Here is a 12,737-nt window from a genome sequence, read left to right on the forward strand (position 1 = left end):
CAGCTCCTCTCTGAAGTCCCTGGATAGCAGTACCTGATGCACACTTCCTGAGTTGTTTTGCAGATGTGAAAACCTCCACCAAATGGAAGAAACTAACTACTTTATGACCATGAGCATGTAGCACCCAGACCTCCTGGAGCCTGAGGACTGATAATGTGACGGTGCACTGTTACTTCACCAGCAACCAGTCAGAGAACTGTGCACAAGCTGATCACAAAACCCTGCAACTCCCTTCCCTCACCTGGCCTTTAAAAACGTTTTCCTGAAACCCATCGGGGAGTCTTTTGAGTACTAGCTGCCCTCAACTCTTTACCTTGTGCCCCGCAATAAATGCTGCACTTTTTTTTTTTCACCCAACCCAGTGTTAGTAGATTGGCTTTACTGCAGGCAGGTGAGAGGACCCAAGTTTGGTTAGGTAACACTCAGACATAAAAAAGAATGGAATCTTGCCATTTTTGACAACATGAATGGACCTTGCGGGCATCATGCTAAGTGAAATAAGTCAGAAAGAGAAAGACAAATACTGTCTGATCTCACTTATATTTGGAATCTAAACAAATAAATCAAATCAAAACAACACAACAAGCTCCTAGGTAAGAGACAGTTTAGTGGCTGCCACAGGGGAGAGGGGATGGCAGGTGGGCGAAATGGGTCAAAGGTACAAACTTCCAGTTATGAAATAAATGAGTCACAGTGATATAACACACAACATGGTAACTACAGTTAATAAAACTGTATCGCATATTTTAGCTGCTAAAGTTGCAAAGAGAGTAAATCTTAAAAGTTCTCATTACAAGAAAAAAAAATTTTTAACTATGTATGGTAACAGAAAGTAACTAGACTTACTATGGTGATCATTTCACAGGGTATGTGAATATCAAGTCACTATGTTATACACTGGAAACTAATATGTTATACGTGTCAATTATATCTAAAAAAAAGTAGTCAGAAAAACAAATTAGTGTATGAAATAGTTTTAGCATTTTAGGTTAAAATCCAAGAGATCAAAAAATTTGAACTTTTATTTCTACTAGTATTGTATAAAACAGAAAAACTTCCACAGAAGTCATAAAAGGTCACACAGTAATTTCACCTAATTTTCTATAATAACTCCCTTAACTACTGAAGAGGAGATGAGCATCTGGTATTCAAGATGGTATCATATTTGCTTATCAAATATTAAGAGGAAGGAACTATAAAAAAGTTATAGAAAGTTGCTCACTTAAGCACCTCCATTCAGAGACCACAGTCATGATAACATATATTTTAACACCAGCAACTTCTTTTTCAGAGTCAAAAAGAATTAGGGCTCTTTAGAATCATTTTATTCAGCAGCAAATCACAGAAAGGATAGAAGTCAGAAAAACTGGCTTTTATAGCTAATGGAATTGGTGGAAAAATTGTGTAACTTCTCCAGGCCTCTGTTTTCTCACCTAGAAACAAAGCAGTTGGCTAAATAACTCATAAGGCTTACTTCAGCTCTTAACATTTTATAATTCAGTGAATAATTATTCACAAACTGATAAAACAGAAAAGTCTATCTTTTTAGAATTTCTAAATCAGCAGGTGAAAACAGAGTTCATTGTTAGCCACCATTTTAAACTTGGCATATAAACCTAATGTTTAGAAGACTCATCCATTTTTTTGAAAAATATTTTGTTTTTTCGAGGTAATTAAAAACCTTATTAAAAACCCAGTATGTGTCTAGCATTGATTATCTATTATGTGACAATCTTGCTGAGTTAAATAAACTTATTTAAATACACCTTGCTTTTAGAAATCACTGCTGACCTCCAAAAGCCCTACAAAAGCCCTGCAGGGAAATATCACCTAAATGTCAGTGATTAATCTGTTAAACTGGCAAGGACTCACCTCCAATGTATCTGCTGTGCATGGCTTCACTAGACACAATAACCAAATTAACACTCGGTTTTCTGACATCACTCAAATTTACACATAATCCACAGATCGGGGATCCTAAAAAGCCATGCATATACCCCAAGCCAGTCTGCAATCAAACCGAGGAGCCAAGGCAAAGGTGGCAGGCAAGAGCCCGCCGTTCTAATACACAGGGAGAACAAGGCCAGGGATGGGTGACATTTTCACACACGTAATCCTGAATCAGAGGTGGCCCGTAGGGTTCAGGCAGCTGACATAAGACGACTAACACAGGCTGGCAGTTAGATGATAATTAGCACGTGATCCTTTCCTCAATGTCAAAATCAAGCTACAGTGGTGACTTGGGCACATATAAGCCTCGTTCAAAGAGCCCCCATTGAACCCTAGCCAACTGGCACCATCTGGGAAGACAGGTCATGTTGCCAGACCTTCCAAGTTTCAAGAAAAGCCAAAAATTCATTTTACATGTCTTGCTTGACTGTTTTAAACTGTGGCAAAAGACACATAAAGTGCACCAATTTACCATTTTTAAGTGTATAGTTAGGTCATTAGTGTTAACTATATTCATATTATTGTGCAATGGATCTCCAGAACTTTTTTATCCTGCGAAACTGAAACTCTATACCCATTAAACAACTCCCCATCTCTCCCCAGACCTGGGCAACCACCATTCTACTTTTTGTTTCTTTGAATTTGACTACTTCAGATAACTTGATTTTTTTTTTTAATGTTGGCAACTAATTAAAATTTATACCATTGTGGGTGACCACCCATTTAGGACTGCTTCTGACCATTTATGGCCACTCAAAGCACTTCAATATTTCAAGAATGCGCAAGTCAGCCGGTAAAACACAGGTATGGTGCTAACATCAAAGTGAAGGACAAATTTTAGACCCCAGATGTGCTTTTCTTGCCCTTATTTGTACTCTGAGAAAAGATGAAAGCTTTAAGATATACTTGCCATGAATTCTTACCATGCCTGCTTGATGCAAGAACCACATGAGGTAGTCTTCCTGAATGTCCACGAGATTGGAAATCTCAGGAATGTAAAATGTATCATATTCCACATGCTTCACTTTAAGATTTACCTGATGAAGAACAAAACAAGGACAATTAAAACCCAGGCAACTGGAAAGTGGTCCCCATAGAACATCTCATTAGATCATTTTACCCTACTGTCTCCTCACCCCTCTCCCCACTGGCTCTTTTCTGTGCTCACCTTGTATAACTTCTCCAAGAGCTTCAGAGCTGCTGTAACATAATTGTTAAACAGTACGGGAATTAAGAATGTCTTTCTTCCTCTCAGGAGATAAACGACTGCACCTTTATAGAGGTTTACCAGCTTCATGAAATATTTCGGGCATACCTGAGACCACCAGTTATCTTTAGAAAGAAAGGAAAAACACATTTCAACCTGTAATCTTGATCAAGTATTAATGTCTTCTGCCTACTAGCTAAAAACTGCTGCAGCTAGAAAATAAACATTAGTCTAAAACACATGCTTCCCAAAACTGAGTTAAAAAAGAGTCCATTAAAGCATTTCTGGAGAAAGCAGCAGCTGTACAAGAACCCCAGAGCTTTTTCATAAAGCTGGATCTGATTTTTCTCCTCCCTTGAGGACTCCTTCAAAAGGCTGATCCAGAAGTTCAGTCCCAAGGGTACACATGAACAAGATGCTAAGGCACAGATCTGGGGCCGGAGCATTCACATATCCCAGTCCTCTCAGCCCTCTGCTCAGCCACCACCTAAGTTCAGCACCACGGATGCCGAGGACCACACACCTCAGAAGCAGCACCCATACGGCAACTGGTCACTCCTTTCAAGAAGCAACATTAGTTTGAAAAACTACTATTTCTGTTTCTTAGTAAACAATGCTTTCTGATAACCAGACAAGAAGACTATACCATTGGTTTCTACTTTGTCAGAAACAAACTCGGTCATACTAACATATTTATAGGATGAAATGATACAATGTCTGAGATTTTTAAAATACATTCCAGAAAAAATAAAAAGGCGGTGGTAGGGAGAACGGAGGGGGAAAAGGGGCAAAATATTGATTATTAGGAATTTGTGTGATGGCTATCTGCAGTGTTCTACTTTGGGGGATTCTTTTAATTTAAACTTCTATAATTAGAAGTTAAAAACGAATTAAGTGTAAAACTGAACAATTTTGATCTCTTTATAATCCTACCTGGAGAAAGTAAAATTAAAAACCCCCAAACTTAAAAGTCAGGTAATACAGGTAAAATATTCAGAGATTGCCATCTCTATCTCACAGTCTATTAGAACACCTGGGAAAATACGCCCCAAGGGCTTTTAATCCTAAAAAACATTAAGGACTAATATAGTACTAGTGCTTTCCTGATTATTTCTGTTTGTATATCTTCTTCAAAGGTGGAAGCAATATGGAAAAGCCAGTATTCCATCCTCAGCAATACAGGTCTCTTTATTCATGGGGAAATCACACTCAAGTAACATCCTAGTCCATATGGAACGCAGAAGTTACTGAGCTGCAGTGAATACCTAAAAAAAAATTTACCAAGGCAAAAAAAAAAAAAAAAAAAAAAAAAGGGAAAAGCCAGGTGACAGACTTTCTGCATTTGATTAATAAAAACATCTCAGGTGCTACTCCCATGAGAGACACTCTCCAATTCACTGAGGAACGGAAGGTTCTTATCTCAGCAAAGTGTCCGTAGCCTGCAAAAATCAGTGTGGACTCAACTGTCCTAAAAAAGAAAAACAAAACAAACATTTGGTAAGTCTCCACCAGGTCATTTTCTTCCTCTCCTTTTCTGGAGACCTGTGTATCACACCAAAACTGTTCATTTCACTCCCACCCCCTAAGTTAGGTATAGGAGAAAGAACAACAGATGGACACTCATTTTTGAAGCACTATTAACAACTAGTAAGTGTAGGAGGAGAAAAAAATACAGTTGAATTATCTAACATTGTGAATATTTAAAAATCAAGATTAGTCTGGCGAGAATCATTTCAAATAACCTTAAATAATGGTTCCGTTTCTAAATAATGGTTAATTTACAAATATGGCTAATTAGAAATTAATATCAAAGAAAGAAAAGTTTAAATGTTAAGGATATTAAATGGCAACAAACTGATTCTTGGATCTCAATCCACCGAGAGCCAATGGTCACACCAATAAAATAAAAAGCACAAAAACCTACACAAAATGTAGCAAATTCACCTAAGACTTTGCTGGGGTTTGTATCCAGCCGCAGAATGGCCATCGCCAGGGGGATAGTCAACGTTATGTAGTACTTGGAATCCTGAAGCAGGGGAAACTCAGGTAGTATTAAGTAGATTCTCATTGCTTCAACATCTGGTGGTGAACTCGACAACTGAGGAATCAGGCAACTTTCAAAGCTATTCAGGATCTGTAGGAGAGAGAAGAGCACTGAGAAATTCAAACACACCTGAGATCTAGTCCAACTCACAAACTATTTGAGAGACTCTCAACTCTCATTCATTCAGTATGTACCCAGGACCCACTATGGTCCAGGCACCGGTCTGGGCACCCAGGAAACATCAGTGAAAAGAAGAGCCAAAGATCCCTGCCCATGCAGACCTTACACTCCGGAGGGGCACTTCCTTAGAAAACTTGAGCCAAATAGAAAGCTAAAGGGAGATCAAATTCCCAAAGGGATTACAGAGTTAAGATTTACACAAGACTTTTTTACCTTTTCAACTTAACTGTTTTTCTCTTGAAAGTTGTCTTATTTCAATGTAAAAATGCATTTTTAAGCATGCATTCTGTAAATGTAAAAAACCTACCTGCTCTAGAATCATGGAGTGCTGAGAGCTCATTAACTTCTCAAATAACACTCTAGTTGAGTTCAGGTCAATCCCAGGGATTTTGGGACTTGTTTTAAAATGCTCATCAATTCTAAACAAACAAACAAAAAAAAGTGTAACAGAAGAAAAGTAAACACTCTGATAAAAATTATAAACAGGTAAATGAAAAAGCTTGTATGTAACTAATCAGACTTAAATTTGACCTCGCAGACAAGATGCACGGAAACATTATACTTTGGGGAAACCCGACGGAATAAATCTCTCTAGAATCCCTTTTTCAAGATGATCTTAAAATTGTCAAGTCTTTTTTCTCTCAAGTTAAAGGACAAGGATCATCATTTCAGTTTGAGGCTGTTTATATGCAGAGTATTATCTCCCGGATTTACTCTTGTGTTTTTGCCTCTTTCTGTAATTGTGGTACATTAAACCAGACATAGAGGCTGTGCCTAAATGCAAAAACAAACAAACAAACAAACAAACAAAAAAAACCACCCCTAGTGCAAACTGGCCCACTCAGCAGCTAACAGCAAGCTTAAAGCAAGTATTTTTTTTTTAATCAGATCTACAACAAATGCAAAGTTAACGTCTTTCTTAGTTAACGGAAAGGATACAATTATAGTCACTCAAGGACTAATTTCACAGCTACTGTTTTTAACTTCCTAGCAACTAATTATTTTCTACCCTTAAATAAAGTCTTAGCATTTTAGAGACTTAAGAGAATGTCTCTTTTAAATTCCCACTCTTGAACATACCACATCTATTAATTACAAAAGAACTATCTATTTGCAAAACAGGCCTCTGTTTATGCATAACAGACACATTCAGATAGTTTTAAAACCACCTGACAGCAATGCTATAATTTATAAAAACATAAGTAGAACTTCTAACATTTGAAAAAAAATCATAATTATATGTACTGGAACCTAACTGGTCAAATCAAGAGAAGCTGTTTGGGCTTTGTTTGTGGGGTCTTCTGTTGCTGTCAGTCTAAATATAAATCTGCCCAAAACACAGAAATTAATTCTGATGTCCCATATGTAACCTTCCACATGCTTACAAGTACCTTCTGCTATGCTCTTAAGAAGCCTTTTAAGAAAATACTTTATCTACATGTATTTATGCTTCATTAAACTGGTCTTCATTTTCACTGGTTTCCTATGATGCATAAAGCTGGGGGGACAGAACTCCTGAAATAGCACAGAAGTCCATTAAAAGAGAACAAAAGGCTTGACCCACACATCTACAGAATCCATGATACTAAGAACAGATAACCTTACAAACCTGGCCAAGAGCCATTCCCAACTTTCATACAAGTTGTCCTTTTAGAGCAAGGTTTCTCAGCCTTAGTACTTTTGACTTTTGGGGTCAGACAATTCTTTGTAGGGATTGTGAGATACTTGGCCTTTGCCTTCTAGATGCCAGGAGTATACACTCCCCCACTGTACAACCAAAAATGTCACCAGTCATTGCTGAATGTCCCCTGAGAAGCAAAATCAGCCTGGTTGAGAATCACTGTTCTAACAGACCAACATTAGCATAATAAAGAATATTTTTCCCTGGAAGAAAAGGCTAAGAATTGACTCCAAAATGAATTGGATGAGCTCATTTCAGTTGCCCTAATGATACAAATAAACGACTTTGCAATCTTTTACTATAACTGAATGGAGTTTCTGAAGCAACCTCTTGCAACCCAGCTAGGGACAGAATTTGTAAGGGAGAGGAGGGCAGGGAGGAGTAGGGTTCACACACAGAACAAAAGTCTTCCTGGGATTTCATTAGCCTTATCTCTGGAAGGAAAAGAATGGAGAGATGCTCAGGACTTGGGATTACCAAAGATCAAAACCCATGACAGGACCGTCCCGCTGCAGTAAGTTCCTGAGGGGGTTATTTGCAGAAGGGATTAAGGCCAAGCAAAGAAACATTTACTATCGGAGAGTTCAGGCCAAACATAATTTCCTGGTGAGCTGGGCTGGACCTGAGTCCAAGGAATCCTGAAGTCCCCTTGGAAATTTCCCTAAATTTACTCTTTTTGAGGAAAGAAACAACTATGGGAAAGCAAACCAAAGAAACCAAAGAGATTATTTAAAGAACTAAGAATTTAAGAACAAATACTGTACACATGGTGGGAGTAACATCTTGGAACACCCTGAAAAATCTTACTTTTGATTACACCAACCCTTTCTGAGATGCCGTCTCTCTCTTTGGTCCTCTGCCTCTCTGCCAACCAGGCGAGAGTCAGCACTGCCCTTCCTGATGTCCTCTCATTCATCGTCATTAGGTATGCTGATTTTTGCACAAATCATCAGCTTATCCACTGAATTAAGGCCAACCACCATCAAAGAGAACAGAAGTCTTTGGCGGCCTATGCTGAGTAAGCATTTGATCACACGTGGGTATTTTTTAAGACTCTAAGTCACTTACTTTTTTTCAAGAAAACTTCCATTCCAACAGGCTGCAGAAGACAATATCTGAACAACACCACTGCTCAGAAAGAAAAAGGGAGGGAAGCCTTTAATAATTACAAATAAATGGTTATTTAAGTGTCAGCAACAGGTTAATCACCTATTCCAGGGTTTCATTAATAGCTGCTCTTTCTTACCCAGGTGAAGCTTTGGAAGATGTACATTTGCTTTAGAGAAACATTGTGTCACATCTCAAAATGGACAAGAACTTAAGTTTTACATAAGTCATGTTAAAATTTTTAAAAAGTATCAAAGCTACCAAAAGAAAATTCTTGGGCCTAATAATGACCTTGAACATTCCTCTCCTACCAACGATCTAAGACACTATCCACACCTCACCTCCAAACATGAACACAAAATAAACCCAAAAAAGAGAGGCTGAGCTGTTATTTACCAAACACAGAAAGTATCTTTGCAAATTCATAACTGAACACTTTTATTTTGTTGCCCATCTGAGAAAAACTAAAAATAAGTGAAATAAGTGTTTATTCCTATTACTGAGATTACACAGCTTCTGGGAAAATAGCTGGTTTCTGAGGAACCAGAGTGAAACCACAGGTCAGGAACCCCGGACCCTCTTCTTTAGTGTAAGGAAAAGGGGAGGAATAAAAAATATATATGGTTGAGGAGAAGATCACAGTAACTGCTGTTGATCAAAGAATCTGAGTCAGGAAAGATCTTAGGAGATCATTTCTTGCATCCCTTTATTTTGTAAATAAGAAAACTGAGAATTAAAAGTGCCAAGGTCCCAGCAAAGGGAGTCTGCAGTCCCCCCACCGGGCCCACGGTGAGTCTAGCCCCTCATCCCCTTCCCTGCCACCTTCCAGCTTTAACTCCCTGGCAGAGCCTCTCAGGGGTTACGGGGATTCTGAGGACTGCCGTGGAGGTGCTCTAAGGCATTCCAAATGATCACCTGCTTCAAAAGTTGCTACCTGGTGTGCCCAAAGTTTAAGGCCCTGGGCTTTGCCCCACTACAATTTACATCATAAGGCAAGATGTTTTTTTACACTTTTCTGGGCATGACCACCATCTAGGAAACACAGCATGATTCATTCATTTCCAAGAATTAGACGCTGCAGAAAAATGGAAAAGCTGAGGAAAGCCAATAAAATGTGTAACAAAGTTAAAAAAAAAATTCTCTTTTAAGAATAAAATAAACTTGCTGAACGGTCTCAATCCTTTAATTGTACTTTTTTTTTTCTACTTGACACTGAATTACTATCTCAGCTTATCATTTTGAATGTGAAAATGCTAGAAGTATTCAGATTAGGTAAAACAACAGCTGTCCTGGACTTGGGATGCTTTGGAATAGGCATCGAAGAAACTCTCAGGGTTAAACAACAGTAACACTGAGCTTTCAAAGCAGAAAGGCCAGATCAGGCCTTCATCAGTCAGGATTTTTAAGATCCGAACAAGGGAGGTTGAGGAATACGCTCTATATAAAAATGGGAGAACAATCTATCATGTTCTTTAGGGCTAAGGGCACCAAACCCTGAACAATGTGTGCAAAAAAAAAAAAAAAAAAAAAAAGTTCCTAAAATGTAAAACTCCATTTAAATTCACAAACTTAATAGTAGGGAAAGTCCCTAAGCTAGAAAGTTCCAATACTTTCAAATACAAATACAAGCAACACGTACTTGATGGTATTTGCATTGTTGTGTTCTGAGAGTTTTTGTCTCCAAACTGCTATGGTTTCATCATTTATTAAACTGGTGTAATGTGCTTGGTTCATCGTCCTGAAGTCAACAGCAGGAGAAGAATTCTGAAGGATCAAATATAAGAGTAAAAAAGAGAAATTATGTGATAGCATGGATCTTTTCTCCTCTCCCTCTCCTCATGTGGTCCCCATTTTGTGTTTCACTTATGGACAGGGCCCTCCTTCAGAGGGAGGCACTCAGTGCCCCCAGGCTGGCAGTGTAGGCTCCTGACAGCTCCCAGCAGGGCTGCCCTCCGGGAACTGCCGGCGCTACCGCTTCACTCCTTTCCCATCTGGCAGCAGGTGGAGCTGTGGCACTGGGCCCAGTCCCCTTGCCTCCACTCAGGACTGGCTGAAGGACCATCCCAGCTTCAGAGCCCCCGTGGGACCAGCCAAGGCCCCTGCCACACTGACCTGAAGTTCAGCTTCCCCTCCTGTCCAATCCTACCTCCTTCATCTCTCAGGAAGTGTTGTTCTAGAGCACACACACCCCCTGCCCCAATTCTCAGGCTCAGAGTCTGTTTCCCAGAGAAACCAAACCAATATGACTTTTTCAGATTTCTTTCCCCTCTGCTTGAATCACCGTAACATCAAGGGTTTTAGATGACTAACCAATTGCCATAGCTGTTCGCCAAACCTCAGCAAAATATATTATAAAAAGTAGGAGTTCAGTTATCATCTACATTGCAAATAATCGATGAAAATTTAATGCCTCTTAATTTCTTGCTCAAGGTATAGAGCTGCAAATTTGTAAGAAAGGTAACAAAAAGGACACGTCAATAATGGCCTTGAAAATCCTCACTGCTGCTCACCCTGTACTGTACATCCTTCATTTAGTGAGGTTGTTAAAAATAAAACACTTTTATTTCCTAAAATTGCTTTTTCAACTTATTTCCCCAAATCCTGTTCTTGACCTAGAACTAAGAAGAAGCTGAAAGTGCCTTATGCCTCCTGTACTTGTCACTAGAAATGAGGAAAAAAGTGATATTAAAGCATTAGCCAGATGATAATTTTTTTCTCCTTTGTATCTGTGCACAAAAATACAACTTTCAAAGTAAATTTTCTTGGTTATTTTCTCAGAGTTATGAGTTAGGATATCATTATAAGGGAAAAGGAGGAGGACAAGTAACAAATCAGAGATGCCAAAGTTTATTAACATCTGGTTCTTGATAATTATTTTACTAAAATGGCCACAGATAACTACTGAGAGGACAAAAGTCATCTTGAATCACATAGAGAAAAACCATAAGACAAACTGGACACTTGAGAACATACAAACAAGATCACCTCTCCACCGTGGTCTTAAAACCACTGTTGTTATGTAAATTTTAATTACTTTCCTCATTCAAAGGTGTAGTGGAACACAGACACTAACACATACTTATGATAAAATATAAACATGGGACTTTTTTCTCATTCTTCATTGCAAGTCCAATAAACCACAGATGACTTAGATGAAGTACAATCTCAGAATCACATAAAGACCCAAGAAAAAGCATCAAATTTTCCACGCCTTCGAATTACATATATCCCAAAAGAAAAAACTGGTCTAGGCCAGTGTCTCTCAACCCTAGCCGCACTCTGGATTTCAGAGCTTTCAAAACCCCAACGGCCAAGTCACACTCTATAGCAGCTGCAGTGTTTTTTTGGTTTTAAAAAAACCCTAGGTCAACCTAACCCTACACCAAAAGGAACTAGAACAAAGTCCAAATTCAGTAGAAAGAAAAAAAATCAAAGATCAGAGCAGAAATAAATGAAACAGAGACTAAAAAAACATTAGGAAAAGATCACTGAAACTAAGAGCTGGTTCTTTGAAAAGATAAACTAAACCGATAAACTTTAAGCCAGACTAATCAAAAAGAAACAGAGGCCAAAACAATAAAATCAGAAATAGAGGGATGGGTATAGCTCAGACACCAAAACCAGAGCTACCATACACATACACACACACACACAAATTAAAGGCCAATATCACTGATGAACACAGATGCAAAAACCTTTGACAAAATATTAGCAAGCCAAATTCAACAATACATTAAAAGGATCATACATCATGATCAAGTAAGACTTATCCCAGGATGCAAGGGTTTTTCAGTATCTGCAAATCAATCAGTGTGATGCATCACATTATCAAATTGAAGAATAAAAACCATATGATCATCTCAATAGATGCAGAAAAAACTTTTGACCAAATTCAACATCCATCTATGATAAAAACTCTCCATAAAGTGGGTATAGAGGGAACATACCTCAATATAATAAAGGCCATATATGACAAGCCCATAGCTAATATTATACTCAACAGTGAAAAGATGAAAGCATTTCCTCTAAGATCAGGAGCAAGACAAGGATGCCCACTCTCACCACTTTTATTTAACATAGTATTAGAAGTCCTAGCCACAGCAATCAAACAAGAAAAAGAAATAAAAGGAATCCAAATTGGAAATGAAAAGTAAAATGTCATTGTTTGCAGATGACATGATACTATACATAGAAAATCCTAAAGATGCCACTAAAAACTACCTGAACTCATCAGTGAACTCCGTAAAGCTGCAGGATACAAAATTAACAGAAATCTGTTGCATTTCTACATACTAACAACAAACTATTAGAAAGAGAAATTAAGAAAATAATCCCATTTACCATATCAAAAAGAATAAAATACCTAGGAATAAATCTAACTAAGGAGGTAAAAGATCTATACTAGGAAAACAATAAGACATTGATTAAAGAAATTAAAGGTGACACAAATGGGAAGATATACAGTGTCATGGATTGGAAGAATTAATATTGTTAAAATGACCATACTACCCAAGGCAATCTACAGATTTAATGCAAATGCAATCAAAATACTAAAGGCACATTTCACA

At 38.1% G+C, this 12,737-nt stretch overlaps 1 protein-coding gene across 10 annotated transcripts in view; it reads right to left on the bottom strand.

Moving 5' to 3' along the window:
• Nucleotides 1–12,737, bottom strand: part of HERC3 (HECT and RLD domain containing E3 ubiquitin protein ligase 3) — a 114,419-nt gene that overhangs the window by 44,677 nt on the left and 57,005 nt on the right. For all 10 annotated transcript variants that reach the window (XR_004326544.1, XM_032498174.1, XM_032498150.1 and 7 more), the window contains 6 exons: nucleotides 9,809–9,933; nucleotides 8,131–8,190; nucleotides 5,689–5,800; nucleotides 5,102–5,291; nucleotides 3,119–3,282; nucleotides 2,874–2,987 (listed from right to left, as the gene is read on the bottom strand). Coding sequence is in view for 9 of the 10 variants with exons in the window: in XM_032498174.1 (XP_032354065.1) it covers nucleotides 2,874–2,987; nucleotides 3,119–3,282; nucleotides 5,102–5,291; nucleotides 5,689–5,800; nucleotides 8,131–8,190; nucleotides 9,809–9,933 (765 nt within the window). In the remaining variant the exon portion in view is untranslated. The remainder of the gene's footprint in view (nucleotides 1–2,873; nucleotides 2,988–3,118; nucleotides 3,283–5,101; nucleotides 5,292–5,688; nucleotides 5,801–8,130; nucleotides 8,191–9,808; nucleotides 9,934–12,737) is intronic.

This window comes from Camelus ferus, chromosome 2 (assembly GCF_009834535.1).
Source record: "Camelus ferus isolate YT-003-E chromosome 2, BCGSAC_Cfer_1.0, whole genome shotgun sequence".
Classification (NCBI taxonomy): Eukaryota; Metazoa; Chordata; class Mammalia; order Artiodactyla; family Camelidae; genus Camelus; species Camelus ferus.